The 23492-nt window shown below is 36.1% G+C and overlaps 1 protein-coding gene across 3 annotated transcripts in view; it reads right to left on the bottom strand.

Moving 5' to 3' along the window:
- The window catches only part of LOC115228830 (mitogen-activated protein kinase kinase kinase 4), a 183196-nt gene that overhangs the window by 3382 nt on the left and 156322 nt on the right, over window positions 1-23492 (bottom strand). For all 3 annotated transcript variants that reach the window (XM_029799305.2, XM_029799314.2, XM_029799320.2), the window contains 5 exons: window positions 15907-16029; window positions 14874-15033; window positions 13557-13676; window positions 12897-13003; window positions 982-1158 (listed from right to left, as the gene is read on the bottom strand). In XM_029799305.2, the coding sequence (XP_029655165.1) occupies window positions 982-1158; window positions 12897-13003; window positions 13557-13676; window positions 14874-15033; window positions 15907-16029 (687 nt within the window). The remainder of the gene's footprint in view (window positions 1-981; window positions 1159-12896; window positions 13004-13556; window positions 13677-14873; window positions 15034-15906; window positions 16030-23492) is intronic.

The raw sequence follows: 23492 nt of genomic DNA, 5'->3' as shown, positions 1-23492 counted from the left end.
AAAGGGAGATTTTGGTTACATATAAGCATACCAATGCATAATTATTCAAAGATATAAATGAAATGGAAATGTGACTGCTGTTTGTGAGAAGGAAAATTATGACATAAAATATATATAAAACAGTAGTAATTATTTTTTAAATAACATTCTATGTTAAATAGGAGATAATTGAACTTCAAAAGTGCATCCTAAGAATCTAGGGTCTCAAAAACCAAACTATTTAATGAAATGTATTTTAACATTAAATTCTCCTCTGACACCGAACGACAGTGGCGATGGCGGCAACAACGATGATGACAAAAAACAATATTTACAATAATAACTTCATTTCTCCTGAAGTAGCAAAATAGCTTCAGAAAATTTTAATATTTAGGTGAGATTTTAGGATAGGTATTTTTAACAGCAGATTTTGGTAAAAAAAATTGAACACCCAAGCCTGTTGATACTAGTTATGTATTTTTTAATCTAATCATTTATGGGGGCAAAGGAAGAAGACTTCTGAATCTCTAATGACAATTTGAAGAAAACTAAAATACTTGGACAGCCTCGGTCCTCAAATTGTTCAAATTTAAATCACCCGAGAAGACGTGCAACAAACATGTAAAAGCAGCAGCATTTTTGTGATTAGTAATGATCAATGATTAATGGTTCTCACCATATTTTTTTTATTTCAAGAGTATCTTGAGTCAAAGACAAACTACTTAATTTTCAAAATAATTCTGACAAATATTCAGTAATAAGAAATGTAATAAATATTCCAAACATACTGATAGAGTTAATTAATAAAGTATCACTTCATAATTTATGCCTGCAAATTACAGCAATATTTCGTATGTAAGATCTAAACCTATCTAACCTAATTAACTTTGAGGGAAGGGAAAAAAGTTATGTATGTCTTTCCCAATGGCATAATAAATAAATTCTGAAACTAGGCTGTGAATTTTACTCTATTTAAAGATAAAAATAAAAATAAATACTTGCCTTTGGAAAAGGATGGTTTAGTAGGTCAATGGTACAAGGGCGTCGACTAGGTTCCATCTCAAAGCAGTGTTTTAAGAACTCTTTCCCTTCTCGACTTAAGTTTTCTGGAATTGGTGGTACATTTCCTAGACCAACTAAAAACATTATTTGATATGGGTGTTGGTCATACCAAGGTTGCTGTAAAACATAAAATCTCAATCAAAGATTATTTTAAACAAGTGCAAAAACAGAGTCAATAGTAATTTTGTGTAAAAAAGTATTCCAAATAAATGATTGACTGTAGTTTGAGAGCAAGGGCAGTGAACTTACAGCAGACATGCCCAAAATAGCATGTGAAATCACTTCATTGGCATTCTTTTTTATGTTTGCTTCTGTCATTTGACTGCAGCCATGTTGGAGCACCACCTTGAAAGACTTTAGTCAAACAAATCGTCTCCAGGAATTATTTTTTAAACCTTATACTTATTCTATTTGTCTTTTTTGCCAAACCACTAATTATAGGGACATAAATACACCAATATTGGTTGTCAAGCAGTGATTGAGGGGGGGGGGAACAAATACAGACACACATAGATATATAACTCTTTCTCTCTCTCTCTCTCTCTCTCTCTCTATATATATATATATATATATATACATACATATATATGCATATATGGATACAAGATGTCACCAACTGTAAATAACAAGAAGTATGAAAACAAGCAAGTTAAATAAGCAAACAACGAGAGAAAAAAAATTGAAAACAGGACAAGTAACACAAAGAATGACCCTTCATCAGTTTTGATACCTTATGATAAAGGCAAGGAATTCTGTCTTCTCTGTAATTCTGAACAATTTTTTCTCTTTTTTTCTAAAAATCCCCTTGTAAACATGGTTATAGAGCGTGCATACTGATGTAAACATTGGCAGAAATACACCTTTAGTTGATATAAGTGATATCTATCATTATATATAATTTAAACATTAATATTCTTCTTATATTTCACATTCACTAGATATATCTTTTTCCAAGACTTTAGAGTTTTATTTAATATACATATCATTATATACTTCTCATTTATTTGGCGTTTTTTTTCCTTTACCCTACCTCTTTCTATAGGCTACCTTTGACATTATATCCTCTAATGTTTTTTTAAAACAAACTTAATAGCATTCAGTTAATCAATATACATATACATCATATTCTGTTAAAATGTCTTATTGACGAGTTTCATTTCTTCATTTCCCTCAAGTGAAGATTACATTGTTTTACACCATTTTATTCCTTTGGAATAATACCAGTGATATCTTTGAAACATGTGTCAGAAGTAAAAGAATTTGAATAACACCTGCGTTAAATTCCATTTATTTATTTATATATCAAAAAATCATATCAGATATCAGAAAGCAGAACCAAAATCAAGTCGATCAACATCAATGGAAATTGCAGCTGTGATACCAGTGCCGATGACAAGTAAGCGAACCATCCGATCATGGCCGTTGCCAGCTCTGCCCCGACTGGCCTCCATGCCGGTGGAACGTAAAAAGCACCATCCGTTCGTGGCTGTTGCCAGCCTCGCCTGGCCCCCGTGCCAGTGGCACGTAAAAAGCACCATCCGATCGTGGCCGTTTCCAGCCTTGCCTGGCCCCTGTGCCAGTGGCACATAAAAAGCACCATCCGTCCGTGGCCATTTTGCCAGCCCCGTCTGGCACCTGTGTAGGTGGCACGTAAAAAGCACCCACTACACTCACGGAGTGGTTGGCGTTAGGAAGGGCATCCAGCTGTAGAAACTCTGCTAGATCAGACTGGGCCTGATGCAGCCTTCTGGCTTCCCAGACCCCAGTTGAACCGTCCAACCCATGCTAGCATGGAAAGCGGACGCTAAATGATGATGATGATGATAATGATGATGATGATGATGATATTATACAAAATATTTCACATAAACCTGGAGTTTCTACCTTTAAAAACAAGTTGCACACTTTTTACTTTTGTGATTTTTTGCTACCCTGGTAACTATTTATCTATTTTTTCCATGTTAATTGTTAACAAGGGTAAAATACACACATCTATTTATATATATACATATATATATTATTTATGTTATTATTTAATTGAATAGCATGCATCCATTTCCAAGTTTCAGTTTCTGTCAACTAAATCCACTCACAAGGTTTTGGTTGGCCTGAGGCTATAGCAGAAGGCACTTGCCCAAGGTGCGATGCAGTGGGACTGAACTTGAAAGCATGTGATTGGGAATAAAGCTTCTTACTGCACAGCCATGCCTGTGCATATGAGAAATATAAATTTTTGTTTCTGATTTTATAAAGAATATAAATAATACACTGTTACTTCAGGAGTAGATGTAAGAGATCAATGATACATGACTTCAAAAGAGAAAATAAAGGAAATAAAAATATTTGTTAGTAATGAGTGACAATGTATACATTACATAGACTTCTAAATTTACTTGTATTGCCTGCAATTAACACTGTCATCAAAGAAACTTTCTGGAAATAACCTACATAAATCAGTAGTGCCTGTATCAATTCTGAAGGTAGTTTTTAATTTGGTCATTTTATAGAATTATTAAATTAGCACATTAATATCACTATTTGTTAAAGAAATGTTTTATATTTATATACAAACTAAAGGTATATTTTTATATCTTATTATTTTAAACATGCAGAGATATATTGAATGGAGTTTATTATTTTGCTAATTCTAAGGTAAAAAAGACACTTTAAAACAGTGAGTAATTTATATTATTTATTTAAACAATTATTATAAGTAATGTTTTATGGAGCTTTGCTCAAGAAAGACATAATAACCAGATATACTAATTAAAAGAAAGTAGTTCTACATTGCAGTAACTACAAAACTCAAACCTAACAACTCTAATGTCAGAGGTACTACTCTTTGAGCTTGCTGCCTCAAATGATCAGTTCAGTAGTGAAGTCGTATTCATATTTGGGTCAGGTTAGTTGTGTTCAGTTGATGTTCATTCCATCTTCAGTTCTCATTAAAAGAGGGTGCTCGTTCACAAAATTACAAGTATGTATGTTTGTATCTTTAGCTGTGGCCAGCAACTAGACATTCACTATGTTCATCAGTGGCCAAGTAATGGAAATTCCATGATTACTCAATGAGCATTTGATTAATAGAAATTTACTAAGTGAATAAAAGCAGCCAACCTAAAAGCATAGTCAAGATACTTTAGCAATTATGGACAAGCTGAAAGTATTGACACAGATGAACTAGTTCAACTGAAACATTTTTAGTTGCATGTAACTGAACTATATTCAAATTCAGCAAGATAAAATAGCAATGTTATCTTGTTCATCATCATTAGCTGATATCTGTGATAATGTGAGTTTTCATTATACCCACCTTATGTATGTATATATATATATGAAAGAGGGTTTGAAAATGCAATTTTAAAAGGTGTTTATTCACTTGACCGGTTCCACTTTTTTAGAAAAAGATTGTCAAAAGTAACATGTAAAAGCTTTGTTGTGTTAAGTACTGATTGTCACAAAATATTGCAATACATATATACATTCTTTGATAATAATAACATGTTAAAACAGTTTACAAGGAAAAACATTGGAAAATATTAAAAAGTTCATTAAAATATTAGGACTGGAAGCCATTAAATTCTGGCAAGATAAATATCCCAATGAGGTCCCAGAAAGAATAAAAAAAGAATTCATCATCAAGGGCCTAAAATTTATTTTCCAAAACAACTTCATGAATTTTAACCCTTTCGTTACTATATTTCTGACCAAATTACACCCCTTATGTGTTTCAATTAATTTCTAACGTAATCATAAATTTAGTCTGGTTTCATTAAACAACTATAACTTTTTTATTTATCGATATATTAATCTGATTTTTGGAAGATAATTTAATGAAATATTCTCAACCAATTCTACACTATAATTTTTGTCACAAAGTGACTCTAATTGCAGGTAGATACAGGTAAATTCAACAAAATATAAAATTATTAAAATTTTGTTCAAACATCGCTATAGAAAATGGGTTATTAGCTAATATTCAATTGGGTATACAACAAAATTTTACGATAGAATTTGTTATTCTGGGTAACTTTCTGATACCCATAATAATATTTATGGCAAAATAGTCTTAATTTTATTTAAGGTTGTGGGAAACCACAAACTATCGTTTCTTTCGCTTTGTTTACGTTTAGCGTAACGGTTCGTTTCCGCCGTAATGATTTCAAATGGGCTCATTCGAAAAAGTAAAAAGAAATAGTCTAAGGCTTTACTCTTCTGGGAAAGTCTGTGGCTTGGTCCAGTTTCTTCAGAAAAATCACCGAAAGAAACAGTTTTTAAATTTTCACTCCATTCAGGTGCCAATTCATTTTCTTTATCGCTATCGGAAATCTCAGATTCACTGTTTTCACTTTCGGAAAATGAAACATCAGATTCATTAACAAATACCACATGCTTTTTTTTTTCAGTCATAGAGTTAGATTTATGAAGGTCTTCAGTAGAAAATCCTTCGAATTCTGACTCGCTGCTTGATATAATGAAATTCGTATCCATTTTTTGTCAGAATTACAAATTTTGAAAACACAATAGGAACAAATTTCGGAAAAAAATCTCCCAAAATTCACGGAATTAAAATTACACTTCGATTATTGTACAAAACTGTAGTTGAACTGTTTACGAAGTATAATACGTGTTTTCACGAATGTACTAAAGAAATTTGCTCTGATATTCTCATTTAAATATGAATAGGTAAATTCGGGCGGCTCTGGGCGGTTTGGTCACATTAACCAAAATTTTTTTCAGGCGGCTTTGGGCGATTTGGTAACGAAAGGGTTAACAACACAGGTATCAGGAACTGCAATGGGTACTAAAGTACCTATGCAAACCTAGAATCACATATTTATGAAAAATCCAAATATAAGTACGGCCTGTCTTTCCACAAGTACTTGTTGGAGAATTGGAAAAGTTACTTAGATGATTGCCTCATCCTATGGTCCCACACATTCGACCAACTTATTGACTTCAAAAACCTTATCAACAGTGTCAAAAACCATATCCAATTTACAATGGAATATAGTCAAGACCAACTTCCTTTTCTTGACATTCTTATTATTAAAAAAGGCACCAACATTGGAACTGACATCCACTACAAACCCACTGATTCCAAACAATACCTTCTGTTCACCTGCAATCACCTAAAGCACACAAAGGCAAATATTCCCTTCAACCTAACAAGAAGAATCTACACAACTGTCTCAAATTATAGAACACGAAGTAAAAGACTCCAAGAACTAAAGGCAATTCTTCTCGAAAGACATTACCCAGCATCACTAGTTGACAATGGAATAGAATAGACCAAATCAATTACCACCCAAGACTTACGAAAACCAAAACACACCCACAGTACAGTAAATAGCCTCCCCTATCTCTCAACATACAATCCAAGAAATGCAGAAGCTTACACAATTATATACAACATTCCACAGCTGAATGAAGTCACATGTCTAAAAAAATTACTCGCAAACCATAAAATAATAAAAAGCAAAAGACAACCCAAATCCCTAAAAAACCTACTCACCAATGCAAAATTACCCAACACAAACCCACCGCCCACCGTCAAAAAATGTGGTCATTCCAACTGCAGGACTTGCATCCACCTCATTGAAGGATCAGTGTACAAATTCCAGTCGGGACACATTTTTGTCAAAAAATAATTTCACCTGCACATCAAAGAATTTACTCTATGTCATAAGGTGTGAAGGGTGCCACAAAGACTTCATAGTGCAAACGAGCCTTACCCTCAGAGAAAGGATGACAGTTCACTGCCAACAACTGAGGGATCTCACCACAAGACAGATACAACTTAGTGGGCATTTAGACCTCTGTGCACACAATAAGTCCCCCAAATTCCTAGTTTTCCCACTATACCAATGCCCGGACAACACCACTGACTAAACACGAATAAATAGGGGAAATAATCTTATTTAAAAATACAGACCACAACTCAACATACTCTACCCTCCCCCCCCCCGCTACAAATCCAAAACAAACACACAGAGAAACACATACAGATATACAAAATCACACACACCAAAACAATGCCAACCTCCGACGCAAATACACACATGCACAAATACAATATCCTCACACTAGAGCACAAACCCACACACATCCCAAGAAAAAACACATACATATATACACTTGCAATATGATTTTAGCAACCATAACCAACACTTTCACACACATATACACATATGTGAACACGGACATGCACACACATACACACACCACCCCGAAATTACAAATCACATTCACACAAACACACCCACACATACACAGATACACAAACAAACATGCAACTACAACACAACTCACACAAACACACATGCATTTATGCACACCTGTACACACACGTGCACAATACACCCATACCCCAGTAATAAAATCACACACACACATTCAAAAGAAAAGACACACATACACTTATAATACAATCACAACAACCACAACAAACATTCACAAACATACATACACACAAGCATGCACACACACACAATGACACACACCTCCCCGACAAATACAAGACACATAGACACACCCACACAAACACACCTACATATATACACGCACTGCACTAACAATACAAACAAAACAAATCACTCACAAATGCAACACACACATGTGTGCACACACACACACCTGGAGACTGCAGGACTACATAAACCATACCCACATATAAAAACAGACACACACAAACGCATACTCAACACCAATACACACAAAACACATATACACACACATACACACCACCCAGATAAACCCAACACACATGGACACACAGAACCCCTGATAACTACAACACACTTATCCACACATACCCACACACATACATATGCACCCTCACATACACATACGGTTGCTCACACACACACACACCACAAAGACATTTAAAACACAAACATACTCAGACAGACACAACACACACACACTCACATACACACACATAACATCCCCACCAACACAAAAAACACACATACACATACGCACACATAGCATCCCCACCAACACAAAAAACACACAAACATACACGCACGCACATACATATTTCTTTACTACCCACAAGGGGCTAAACACAGAGGGGACAAACAAGGACAGACAAATGGATTAAGTTGATTATATCGACCCCAGTGCGTAACTGGTACTTATTTAATCAACCCTGAAAGGATGAAAGGCAAAGTTGACCTTGGCGGAATTTGAACTCAGAACGTAGCGGCAGACGAAATACCGCTAAGCATTTCGCCCAGCGTGTTAAGGATTCTGCCAACTCACCACCTTATTTCGTAAAGACAGATGAAATACCTATTTCTTTACTACCCACAAGGGGCTAAACACAGAGAGGACAAACAAGGACAGACAAATGGATTAAGTCGATTATCGACTCCAGTGCGTAACTGGTACTTATTTAATCAACCCTGAAAGGATGAAAGGCGAAGTCGACCTCGGCGGAATTTGAACTCAGAACATAGCGGCAGACGAAATATCCTTAAGCATTTTGCCCGGAGCGCTAATGTTCCTAACAGCTCGTGCACACATACAGATGCACATATACACACACACAGCACCATGACAAATACCAATTACACACATACATACACACACACAACACCAAGACAATCACACACACATATGGTTGATCACATGCACACACACTACAAGGACAATTAAAACACAAACATACTCAGACACAACACACTCAAATACACACACATAACATCCCCACCAACACAATAAACACACAAACATTCACGTACGCACATACAGACGCACACATACACACATGCAAACAAACACATAAACATACACATGTGCACACACAACACTATAACAAATACCAATCACACACATACATACACACACAACACCAAGACAATCATAACAACACAAACATACTAAGACAGAGATACACACACATTCAGGTACACACACACTCACCTACACACACATAACATCCCCACTAACACAAAAAATACACAAGCATACACACGCACCCACAGACGCACATATACACACATGGGAACAAACACATACACACAACACCCTAACAAATATTAACCACACACACAAACGTGCACACATATACACACACCATCCTACCAAATATTAAGCACACACAGACACATTTACATACACCACAATAAACCCTGGGACCAATCAAAAACGGCCCCCACACACAAACACAAACAGATGTATATATATATATATATATATATATATATATACACACACATGTATATATATATATACACACACACATGTATATATATATATATATATACACACACACACATACACACACCGTTCTGATCTCTAAAGACCAATCCCCAAAACCACTGAACCTTGAAAGAGAAACAAAAACTCCCTTTCAATTCCACATTGCTCTTCCATCTCCCACCCAAACACACACTGTCCCTTGAAATAGAAAATAGTCTTTTATGATAAAATGGTGAAACAGGTCAGTTCATCCCAAATTCTTTGTAAACTCCTAAATATATCTCCTTCTGTGTACATATATATATATATATATATATATATATATACTACCAAAATGACCTTTTTGAACTTATAATTTTCTGTGTATATATATAGATACTTCCCAACAAACATGATTCTTAATGAAATCCCAATATTTTTTATGAACTTTTTAATAATTTCTCAAGATTTTTTCTGTAAACTGTTTTTAACATTTTCTTATTATTATCAAAGAATGTATATATGTATTGTAATTTTTTGTGACAACCAGTACCTAATACAACAAAGCTTTTACATGTTACTTTTGATAATCTTTTTTCTAAAAAAGTGAAACCGGTCAAGTGAATAAACACCTTTTAAAATTGCATTTTCAAACCTTCTTTCATAATTATTTCCACTCGTGCGGTATCTTACAACTTCCCTTTGTTTTATATATAAATAAAATAAATTAATTAGGAGAATAGAGATTTATATATCCAGACTTATATATATACTTTTATTGTTAATAATGAGCTATTGTTCTAGTATTAATTTACTAATTTTATAATTAAATTAAATTTATGGATATCGTTAATTCTATTCCCTTATTGCTCTTTAATATTAATTAAGTTTATCACATAACCAATTTTCAAATTTATAAGAAACAGACATTCAGTGTTCAAAAGCAATTATCAACTACTGTTAAGTCAACTACTGAACAATTTCCTTTAAGATTTACTGAATTCAGATCATTTGAAAAAATACATAATTCATTAAATGTGCTGATAGTGTAACTAAATAACCTGTATCAGGAAATACTGCTGTTGATTGATATGATCATTTTATACAATAGCTCAATTTGAAGTTAAACTTTTGTAGTCTTGAGAGCTGAATTACATAATAGTGAAAGAGACTAATTAAGGACAAGAATAGTAATAAAAAATGCAGAAAATAGAGGAATTCTATTCCTGAAACTTTTGCCAGTTTGAAAAACTTGCGATGACAATATGAACAGTATTTTCATCAACATATTCATGTGATTCAATGTTTTCAGTAAAGGATTTTGTTAAGTCAAATTGAAAGCAGTGCTGCATGTTTATCTCAAAACAACTAAATATAACCCTAGTATAAAGTACATTAGTAAAAATTTCACTGAGAGCGAAATATTTATTTTCTTCTTTCTTTTGTTTATTTTTTGATAAATATTCAATTCTATGTTTATTGTATTTTATATTATTTCTCTACTGAGGTGTTTAAAACATTGATCTTATAATCTGTGTTGCTTATAAAGAACAACATTATTCATATTAGTCTTCAATTGTCTTTATAAAACAATAATTGTTTTAATATACTTTCTAAAATGTTTACATTTATTTAAGTTTCTCCAAATATTAAGATTACTTTTTCCTTGAAAAGTTTATTATTGTTGTGAGTTAAATAATTTCTTCCCTTTTAATGGTATATAATTCATTAATCTTACTTTTAATGATTTCCTTATTATAAATAAATAGAACATGTAATTCCTAATGCTGTCCTATCCAAACAATACAAAACTTAGTTAACAGATTTCTTTAGGAATGCTTTCAGCTAAACTAAATACTCTAAAAAATCATCAGTAAGCCAATGAAAATGATAATCTGTAGCTCAAAAATTCCCACATGTTTGTGATGGGATATTTTAGATTATTACCAATGAAAAAAGATTTATCGCTACTGTTTTAGAGGATAGGCTTGAGATAGTTATCATTTACAGAAATCACTCAAATGAAGTGAGCTGAAAGAAGGTTAACCCTTTCGTTACTATATTTCTGACCAAAATACACCCCTTATGTGTTTCAATTAATTAATTTATTCTGGTTTCATTAAACAACTATAACTTTTTTATTTATCAATATATTAATCTGATTTTTGGAAGATAATTTAATGAAATGTTCTCAACCAATTCTATACTATAATTTTTGTCACAAAGTGACTCTAATACAGGTAAATTCAACAAAATATAAAATTACTAAAATTTTGTTCAAACATCGCTATAGAAAATGGGTTATTAGCTAATATTCAATTGGGTATACAACAAAATTTTACGATAGAATTTGTTATTCTGGGTAACTTTCTGATACCCATAATAATATTTATGGCAAAATAGTCTTAATTTCATTTAAGGTTGTGGGAAACAATAGTCTTAATTTCATTTAAGGTTGTGGGAAACCACTAACTATCCTTTTTTTTTTTTTTTTTTAACTTGTTTCAGTCATTTGACTGTGGCCATGCTGGAGCACCGCCTTTAGTTGAGCAACTCGACCCCGGGACTTATTCTTTGTAAGCCCAGTACTTATTCTATCGGTCTCTTTTGCCGAACCGCTAAGTGACGGGGACGTAAACACACCAGCATCGGTTGTCAAGCAATGCTAGGGGGACAAACACAGACACACAAAAACACACACACACATACATATACATATATATATACATATATACGACAGGCTTCTTTCAGTTTCCGTCTACCAAATCCACTCACAAGGCATTGGTCGGCCCGGGGCTATAGCAGAAGACACTTGCCCAAGATGCCATGCAGTGGGACTGAACCCGGAACCATGTGGTTGGTTAGCAAGCTACTTACCACACAGCCACTCCTGCGCCTTTCTTTCGCTTTGTTTACATTTAGCGTAATGGTTCGTTTCTGCCGTAATGATTTCAAATAGGCTCATTCGAAAAAGTAAAAAGAAATAGTCTAAGGTTTTACTCTCCTGGGAAAGTCTGTGGCTTGGTCCAGTTTCTTCAGAAAAATCACCGAAAGAAACAGTTTTTAAATTTTCACTCCATTCAGGTGCCAATTCATTTTCTTTATCACTGTCAGAGCTCTCGGATTCACTGTTTTCACTTTCGGAAATTGAAACATCAGATTCATTATCAAATACCACATGCTTTTTTTTTTCAGTCATAGAGTTAGATTTATGAAGGTCTTCAGTAGAAAATCCTTCGAATTCTGACTCGCTGCTTGATATAATGAAATTCGTATGCATTTTTTGTCAGAATTACAAATTTTGAAAACACAATAGGAACAAATTTCGGAAAAAAATCTCCCAAAATTCACGGAATTAAAATTACACTTCAATTGTTGTACAAAACTGTAGATGAACTGTTTACGAAGTATAATCACGTGTTTTCACGAATTTACTAAAGAGATTTGATCTGATATTCTCATTTAAATATGAATAGGTAAATACGGGCGGATTTGGGCGGTTTGGTCACATTAACCAAAATTTTTTTCGGGCGGCTTTGGGCAGTTTGGTAACGAAAGGGTTAAAGCGACTAAGCTTGCCTTGAGTTTATGTTCTATTCTAATTGCATATCACCAGTGTCAGAGTTAAAGAAAACTAAAGAGAAATGACAGAATTATTTAATATTTACTTTGCCTGTAGACATTTCATACACTACACATCCCAAACTCCAAATATCAGCAGCTCTTCCATGTCCTTCACTATCATTCCGTGTAAAAACTTCAGGAGCCATGTAAGCTGCAAATAAATGCTTGAAAGTTATTTTTCACAAAAATGGGGTAGCATTCAAAAAAGACAGTTATCATAAAAAAGGAAAAAGTGACAATAAGTTTAACAACAAGGAAACAAGGAGTAAAATATGGTACAAGAGAATTTTCATCAATGTTCTAAACTAACTGGTCAAATAAATAAACAACAGACTATAGGAAAGACACATGTTGCTCTTCATTACATGAATGTGTTTCTTCATTTTATTGCAAATTCAATTTATATATGCAAAAACAACAAAGCAAGACAATTTGGTCATTAATAAGAAATGGCTGTATAATAATAAATACAGAATGAAAAAAAATTATAGATGCTAAAATAAATTCTGGAACCAATATGTCATGTGATGAGCTAAAGATTAGTTTAACTAAGTAAAATTTACATGATTGATATCTCTTGTCTGATAGATTGTCACTAATTAGTAACTAGATGATTAGGATATGATTAATAGTTAATGATCATATATAATAAAAGAGTCTACTTCTTCCTTACCACCAACCATACTGTAGCTCATTAGACTTACCAGTTGTTCCAACTAAATCACTAATTTCGCCAGGGATTGTTGAATGACTTTTTAACTTGACAGAACAACCAAAGTCTCCAAGCTTTACAGCACCATCTGATGTAAGAAATACATTGGCCCCTAAGTAAGAAAAATGATTCACAATCACTGACATTTTAATAATTTAAGTTTACAGCTGATATCATTTGGCAAAAATATCAAACTGACAATATTTGACAAGAATGGCAAAGTAATAAAACTAACAAATTAATACAAATTGCAACAATAATTAACATTCCCAGTTAAAAAAAAAAAAATTCATGGTATTTTCCTATATTAGGGTCTCCAGAGATAAGATAATGTAATATAATGATCTCTGTCAATGCAACTGGTGGTCTGACAGTCAAGTTAAAACTAAAGTTTATCTAATCTGGTAATCATAAAATATTCATGTATATATCCAAATTTAGTAAAGGAACATCATGTTTATTGTCATTGGCTATAATCACCATCATAACCATTGTCTTGATGTTGTTGTCATCATCATCACTTCTTTAATGTCCACTCTTCCATACTTGCATGGCAGACAGAATTTAATGAGGCAGATATTCTTTGGCTAGATGCCCTTCCTGATGTCAACTCTAACTTATTTCCAAGTAAGGTAATATTTCTCCATCGCTGGACATGACTGGAAATGAAGGGCACTGCTTGTATAGCAATGATGCCTCTTTATAATTATCACATGATGTCAAGACAAGAAATACAACTACACATGCATACATGCATACATGCACGCGCACACACACACATTCTTTCATTCTTTTACTTGTTTCAGTCATTGGGTTGAAGCCATGCTGGGGTACCACCTTGAAGGGTTTACTCAAGCAAATCAACCCCATTACTTAATTTTTTTAAAAACTAGTACTTATTCTTTTGTCAAACTGCTAAGTTACAGGAATGTACACAAACCAATACTGGTAGTCAAGTTTCTTTCTGTTTCTGTCAACCAAATCTATTCACAAGGCCTTGGTTCACCCAAGGCTAGTGCAGTAGATACTTGCCCAAAATGCCATGCAGAAGGATTGAACCAAGAACTCTTACATAAGTATACATATGCTATGTTCACTAACTTCAAGCTTTGATTGGCCTAGGGCTACAGTAGAAGACACTTACCCATGATGCCATGCAGTGGGACTGAACCTGAAACTATGGAATTGTGAAGTAAACTTGTTAGCCACATATAGCTGTGCCTAATCAACATGTACATAATTACAAATTCACTTACAGTCATCCAAATTTTATTTTATAAAGGTTTACATATGTTTGAATTAGTACTACCTTTCAGATCTCGATGAATGATACCATTTTCATGTAGGTGACATAGTGCTTTTAAAATTTCTCTTGTATACAAACGAATTATGCTTTCAGGTAATCCAAGCTTTGAAGCTTCCTTAATTGTTCCTCGATCACAATATTCCATGAATATAATCATTTCATCCTGTGAAAAATTTTTTCAGTTTTAGTTTAATACTACACAGTTTATAATTACATTATCTACAGTTTCACAAATAATAGAAAGGAAACTTGATTTCTAATATCTAGTGAAATTTTAAACTATTTAGTCTATAACAGAATCCTTTCAAATTTATACTCCTTAGAGTATTGAGCTTAAATTTTCTCACTGCAATTTAAAAAAAAAAAAAAAGAATCAACCTTGTGTAAGTAATATAAGAAACAGGAACAAGATGTTTTATGTATTTCACTATTTTAAAAATTATGCTACAATTGTATATGTACTACTGTATTTCTCTTTTTACACTTTTGTCTTGCTTCTATTCTTATAGAACTTTTTAGAGTTCCTTCAGATCTAATAGAGTAGCATACCTTGATTTTATTCAGCAATACTTCATTCTTAACGCTAACTCACAAAAGTACAGCAACTCAAAGATATATCCTTTTTTTGCAGCCCTATTCACAATATTAAAGAGTATCAAATCCCAGCTTAGTTTAAACACTAACCAGCAAGAGAACTAGCAGAGAATTTTATCCACAAAAATCTTTACTATCTGAAGTACTAAGAACTGGTGTTCCAAAACTTAACTCTGAAGATAAAACACTTAAAGTAAAAATAGACATGGTTAAAAAAGTTACCAAATATTAGAGTGTAAACAAACCCTATGCATGTTAATGATTCTACAGTAGTACAGTGATGCATATTGTGTAAACTTAGATGCTCACTGTTTTCAATGCGAACTCTGTCATTATCTTACAAAGCTTTTCATGCTTTCAGAGATCAAAAAATAAATATTTCAAAGAAAAATATTTGAAAAGTAAATATTATGAGGAAAAATAAGATAGTCAATTAGTGTACCTTTTGAACCTCTGCACCATAATATTTGACTAGGTTTGGATGACTAATTCCTTCTAGGTTGTTCATTTCCTCAACAAGTTCTTTCAAAGGATTTCTCATTTTATTTGTTGGTTTTAGCTTCATCTGGCAAAAAGTAATGAAATAAAAATTAATAGGCAAATTTTAATCAGTGTAGACTTACATATCTTTAATGGTTTAATATATTTTTTATGACTTTGTCAGAAGTAAAAAAGAGCAGCACCTGTTGCTTTTGCAAAGCTAAATGGTGATATGGAAGAGGGTTAAAAGAAATCATAACTCCTGAGCTTCAGCAGTAAGAACCAGTATGTCAAGATATCAAGTTATGCTCAGATCTGATCTGAATGCTTGCAATAAGGTAGACTTCACTAAAAACACCCAAGACAGCTGTTAGTATTAAGCTAGACAATAGATTAAGTCTGCTGCCCCCAAAATATTATTTATCAGATGGGCTTCTGTCTGAAAGTATCTGTCAACCCAATTTCATTCACAACACCTGGGTCAATCTGAGGTTACAGAAGAAGGCTTTGCCTATGATGCTATATAGTGGGATTAAATTCAGAATCATGTGGAGCAAAGAAAACTGCTCAACTACAACACTCATCGCACAAAATAAGATATTTTATACAATTTAATACAGTAAATTTATATGTATTTAGTCAGTAGTTTCATTATTTATAGATTCAGTGCAATTCTTATAAGAGGTTTGTTTATAATTATAATCAGTATTTCCTTTTAACTACAACAAAATAATATCTACTATATCTAAACAGTGACAAAACGAATATAGAAATTTTGAGATATTGAGCATGTGGTCACTAGTTCAAATCTTGCTTCAACCAATGTGCTGTATGCTTAATGTTTCAGCAAATACCATATGCAACTAACATTACACTAACAATCATTAGCATTCATCATCATTTAACGTCCACTTTTCATGCTGTCATGGGTTGGACAGTTCGACTAAAAACTGGTAAGCTGGAGAGCTGCACCAGGTTCTGATCTGATTTGATAAGGTGTCTATGGCTGGATGCCCTTCCTAACACCAACCACTCTGAGTATAGTAGGTGTTTTTTACGTGCCACCAGTACAGGTGCCATTGACCTGACACTGGCATCAGCCATGACTATGGTCTCATTTGGCTTGACAGGTCAATACAAGCATGGTATATTGCCAAAGGTCTTGGTCACCTGTCACTGCCTCCATGAGGTCCAACACTTGAACAGTGCTTTATATGTCACCAACATGGGTGCCAGTCAGATGGCACTGGCACTGGCCATAACTATGATTTCACTTGCTTCGCCAGGTCTTCACAAGGACAGCATATCGCCCAACAATTGAAGGGTGCTTTTAATGGGCCAGTTACGTGACACTGACATTGGCCATGACTATGATCTCACTTGGTCTGACGGGTCTTCTCAAGCAGGGCATATCTCCAAAGGTCTCGGTCACTTGCCATTGCCTCTGTGAGGCCCAACATTCAAAGATCATACTTCACCACCTCATCCTATGTCTTTCTGGGTCTACCTCTTCCATAGGCTCCCTCCACTATTAGAGTGTGACACTTCTTCACACAGCTGTCCTCATCCATACGCATCACATGACCATACCAGCACAGTCGTCTCTCTTGTACACCACATCTGATGCTTTTTATGTCCAACTTTTCTCCAAGGATGCTTATACTCTGTCATGCATGCACACCGACATTACACATCCAGCAAAACATGCTAGCTTCATTTCTTACAAGGCTACACATAACCTCAGCAGTCACAGCACATATTTCCTTGACTGTTTGCACAGAGGCAACATGTAGTCTACTTTTCACTCTCAGCGAGAGGCTCTTTGTTGCCAGCAGAGGTAGGAACTCTCTGAACTTTGCCCAGCCTATTTTTATTCTAGCAGCTATACTCTCAGAGCATCCACTCTCACTAATGACTTGGTCACCAAGGTAATGGAAGCTATCGACTACTTCTAGTCCCCCATCTCCGGCATGTGATGGAATCTATTTTCTGTACATTTTTGGTGTTTATTGTACCTGTGCACCTTCCACACACAAGAACTATCTTCCCTGTTAACCTTCCTCTGATATTGCTGTACCTCTTATGTGTCCAAAGCTTACACCAGGTACATCTTATGGAGTTTCTACTTATGCCTTTTCTACAGATCGAGCAGGGCCATCTACATGAAGGGATTTGTGATTTGTCTGCCTTCCTACTTACTATGACTTTGGTTTTCGCAAGATTAACTCTAAGGCCCTTCAATTCTAGACCTTACTTCCACACCTGAAACTTCTCTAGTTCTGGTAGTAATTCAGCTATTAGAGCAAGGTCATCAACATAGAGGAGTTCCCAGAGGCAGCCTGTCTTGAATTCCTCTGTTATTGCCTGGAGGACTATGATGAACAAGACGGGCCTGTGGACTGATCCTTGGTGAAGCCCTGAATTCTTTGCTATACTCATTGCCAACCCTCACCTGACTGACAGCATCCCTGTACAGCTCTCACCAACTACTCATTTCCACATTGATCACCAGTTAAGGGATCTGGGGACCCTGTCAAAGGCTTTCTCCATGTCAACAAAAGCCAGGTACAGAGGTTTATCTTTGGCTAGGTATTTCTCTTGCCACTGCCTTATCAGAAATATAGCATCAGTGATGCTTCGCCTTGGCAAAAACCTCATCTGCATTTCATCTAAACTATCTCTCTGCCTAATTAGTTGGGCTACGACTTTCATCACCTGATTCAACAATTTGATACCTCTGTAATTATTTCTATCTTAGGTGTCACATTTACCTTTGTAGCAGCTGACTACAGTGCTGCTACACCAGTCATTGGGTATGACTGCTTTGTGTATCCCCTGGTTAACTACAGCCTACACTGCTAGATATTTTAAGCATCTCAGCAGTGGTTCCTGATGGGCCAGAGGCTTTCTTTATCTTCATATCCTTAATTGCTTTATCTACCAAGGTACTGTCAATTCAGATAGCTAGTGCCTCAGTTGGGTCAACATTTGGTAGACTCCCTTTCTCCCATTCATTCTCTCCATTTAGCAACCTTTCTTAGTGGTGTCTCCAAGTCTCATTCTTTGCAGCATCATTAAATGCAAGTGGGCCAACATCCATGACATGGCAATTTTCACTTGCACTGTTTTGCAATTTGAAACACTTCAAGTCTCTGGTCCTCATGACACAGAACATTGGCAAATCTATTCTTTTCTGCTTCCCCTCTGGCTAAGTAAACTAGTCTCCTAGCTTTCCTTCTGGCTATCTGATACAGTTCCCTGCTACCACTACACTTCCATTCTTTCTAGGCCTGTTTCTTTTCCCTCATGGTCCTGTCACCTACATTGTCCCACCACTATGTCACCTTAGGTCAAGAGGGGACTTTGCACCAACCACAGATCTAGTTAGTAGCCCTCAACAGGTTGTCCACATATAGTATCACATAGTGATACTATATCCTCCTCTTTTCATCAAAAGCTTCAAGTAATATGTCTCTAAATCTCTGTCCATTCAGAGGATCTTTAAGCTTCCAGACCCTTCTTTTCCATACTGGTCATCTTCTGGTAACCATCCTGATATCGCTAACAACTAACCTATGTTGTGGGATGCATTCTTCACCAGGGAAAGTTTTGGCATTTATAAGAAGCCATCTTTCTTGTTTCCTGGCAAGAATGTAGTCAATTTGATAAGTGTGGCCACTGGAGTGGTAGATGAGTGGCAGGTTTCCTGAAGTTAGTTTTACAGATCATAAGATCATTTGCTTCACAAAACTCCAGCAACCTGGTTCCCTCCTCATTGTAGGAACCAAATCCATTGCCACCATGCACACTATGGAAGCTCCCTGGATATTGTCCAACATGCTCATTGAAGTTGCCAGCCACAAAGTGAAGGTCCCTATCATTCATCAAAGGTGTCAAAAAATTGGTCTTTTTCTTCAACAGGTAGACCTGGTTGAGGGGCATAAGCCAAGCTAATGGCTGCTATTCCATGTTGCAGAAGTAGTCTAAGCTTAAGTATGCTATCACAGATTCTGACTACCTCAATTATCTTATCAACCCATTTCACAGCAAGGAGTATACCCATGCTCCCAACCCCATCACTATTCCTTACCCAGAAAATCTTATACTTATGTTCTTTGCTTCTGAGGAACCTAGGAGAACCTCTACTCCACCTTATCTCTTGGATGCAACACAAATCTACATGCTTCTGTTCAAGCATCTCAACAATCTCACCAGACCTACATTTCAATGAGCCAACATTAAGTGTGCCAACTCTGAGGGTGTGAGCTAGCAAGACCCAGGGATGAGGGACAGCATTTTGCATCTGAAAAGAAAGCTCGCATGTGTGTTTGGCAGACATTGTAAACATACAAATAGGCCTCAATCTGCTTACACTTCACCATCATTTTATTCGCTTCACAATCACTATGTTTACTGGGAATAGACACTAGATAGGGATAGAAGGGAAGGAAAGGAGGAGAGCATTCTGTATAGGAAACCATTAGAGGTGCTAGGAGAAAGACATCTAGTAAAGGTTAGAGGAAAAAGACTTCTGGTACAGGTGGCAGAGGTGGGTTGGGATGGTGTCCTGCAAACAATAAAACACTATGGGTGCCCTATTCCCTAGCTAAAGGCAATGTAACATGTCCACTAACAGATCGAGAGCTGCTAATTAACAATCAAAATGGGAAAGCAAGGTTAGACATAGTATAGACAAGTGAAAATATAGTGGGTAACAAAACAGAGAGAGAGAGGTGAAATTTTCGAGAATTAAGGCTACAATAGAAGAAACGAACAAACAAATGAAGAGATGGAAGTTTTGAGGCTTAGAGCAAGTGTAAACAGAATTGAACAATTGGATTTCTTAACTTTACTATAACATACAACATAGAATAACTGAAACTTTGTGGCTAAATAGGTAACTAAATGAATAATGATAATCATTATAATGAGTGCTATAAAGTGAAACAAAATGGAACACACTAAAAGAACATTTAAGATTATAACAAAAGCTAAACTTTCAAATTAGTAGCAACTGTTTACATAAATAAACAAGCCCATTGAGTCAGTACTGATCAGCATTAAATTATTTACTCCTGAGCAGGTTATTTAGCAAAGGTCACTGAAAGTCATCTTTGACAAGGGTACAGTACTGGTGATGAGATATGAACCCTTATCTTTTTCTTTTTAATAGTAGGTCACCAGTCTAATAAGTCAGTCTTCCACATCTGTGTAATATAGCTTTTAATTATGTTAAATAAACCATAATTAAAGGAAATTATCTTTTTCTTTTATATTCTTATCTGGAAGTGTAAGCAGATTGAGGCCTATTTGTATGTTTACAATGTCTGCCAAACACACATGCGAGCTTTCTTTTCAGATGCAAAATGCTGTCCCTCATCCCTGGGTCTTGCTAGCTCACGCCCTCAGAGTTGGCACACTTAATGGTTTTAGTTATTAGTTATTAGTATACTTAGCTTAGATGAGATGCAGTTTGGGTTCATGCCAGGGAAAAGTACTACTGATGCTATATTCCTGGTAAGACAACTGCAGGAGAAATACCTAGCCAAAGATAAGCCCCTGTACCTGGCTTTTGTTGACATGGAGAAAGCCTTTGACAGGGTCCCCCGATCCCTTATCTGGTGGTCAATGAGGAAACTAGGGATAGATGAATGGTTAGTGAGAGCTGTGCGAGCCATGTACAGAGACGCTGCTAGTAAGGTGAGGGTTGGCAACGAATACAGTGAAGAATTCCGGGTAGAGGTTGGGGTCCACCAAGGTTCAGTCCTCAGTCCCCTCCTATTTATCATAGTCCTCCAGGCAATAACGGAGGAATTCAAGACAGGATGCCCCTGGGAGCTCCTCTATGCTGATGACCTTGCTCTAATTGCTGAGTCACTATTAGACCTGGAGGAGAAGTTTCAGGTGTGGAAACAAGGATTAGAATCGAAGGGCCTTAGAATCAAGCTAGCCAAAACCAAAGTCCTAATAAGTAGGAAGGTGGACCAATCACAAACGACTTCAGGTAGATGGCCCTGCTCGATCTGTAAAAAAGGTGTAGGTAGAAACTCTATAAGGTGCACCAAGTGTAAGCTATGGACACATAAGAAGTGCAGCAATGTCAAAGGAAGGCTAACTAGGAAAATAGTTTTTGCCTGTGGCAGATGCTCAGGAGCAATAAACACTGGAAATGTGCAGAGACCAACTTCTACCACGTTCCAGGGAGACAAACTAGAAGTAGTTGATAGCTTCTGCTACCTAGGTGACCAAGTGTAACGGCTAGAGTAAGAATAGCTTGGGCAAAGTTTAGAGAGCTCTTACCCCTGCTGGTGACAAAAGGCCTCTCGCTCAGAGTAAAAGGCAGACTGTATGATGCATGTGTACGTACAGCCATGCTACATGGTAGTGAAACATGGGCCGTGACTGCTGAGGATATGCATAAGCTTGCAAGAAATGAAGCCAGTATGCTCCGATGGATGTGTAATGTCAGTGTTCATAATCGACAGAGTGTAAGTACCTTGAGAGAAAAGTTGAACCTAAGAAGCATCAGTTGTGGTGTGCAAGAGAGATGGCTGCGCTGGTATGGTCATGTGACGAGAATGGCTGAAGATAGTTGTGTGCAAAAGTGCTACACCCTAGCAGTTGAGGGAACCTGTGGAAGAGGTAGACCCAGGAAAACCTGGGACGAAGTGGTGAAGCACGACCTTCAAACTTTAGGTCTCACCAAGGAAATGACTAGAGACCGAGACCTATGGAAGTATGCTATGCGTGAGAAGACCCGGCAAGACTAGTGAGGCCATAACCCGTGGCCCCTACCTGGGACGTAGTCAGTCCACCTGTGCATACCTTCCTTCTTGTGACACCTGTGAAGACCTGTTGAGGCAAGTGAAAATCAAACCAAATCAAAATAGATGAACATCAATGGAATTTGTATCTTTGTGGTACCAGTGCCGGTGGCACATAAGAAAGCCATCCGAACGTGGCCGTAGCCAGTACCGCATCGACTGGCCTCCGTGCTGTGGGCACGTAACAAACACCATCCGATTGTGGCCGTTCGCCAGCCTCGTCTGGCACCTGTGTTGGTGGCACATAAAAAAACACCATCCAAGTGTGGCCGTTCGCCAGCCTCGTCTGGCACCTGTGTCGGTGGCACATAAAAAACACCATCCGAGCATGGCTGTCTGTCAGCCTCGTCTGGCACCTGTGTCGGTGGCACATAAAATCACCCACTACACTCTCGGAGTGGTTGGCGTTAGGAAGGGCATCCAGCTGTAGAAACACTGCCAGATCTGACTGGCCTGGTGCAGCCTTCGGGCTCCCCAGACCCCAGTTGAACCGTCCAACCCATGCTAGCATGGAAAGCAGACGTTAAACGATGATGATGATGATGATGATGATGATAGAGTAATGTCTTCAAGGGTTTTAGCTAATTATATTATCTGATACTTATTTTATCAACTTCATCATAAAGAAAAGCAAAATCAACTAGAGTGAAGGACACATTTTTGTTTGATACACTGATTTTATCATTTTTCCACCATAAACCTTCCACAGAATTTCTATTTATAC

The sequence above is a fragment of the Octopus sinensis genome, linkage group LG2 (genome assembly GCF_006345805.1).
Source record: "Octopus sinensis linkage group LG2, ASM634580v1, whole genome shotgun sequence".
In the NCBI taxonomy this organism is placed as follows: domain Eukaryota; kingdom Metazoa; phylum Mollusca; class Cephalopoda; order Octopoda; family Octopodidae; genus Octopus; species Octopus sinensis.
This window is presented reverse-complemented; position numbering and strand designations above follow the sequence as displayed.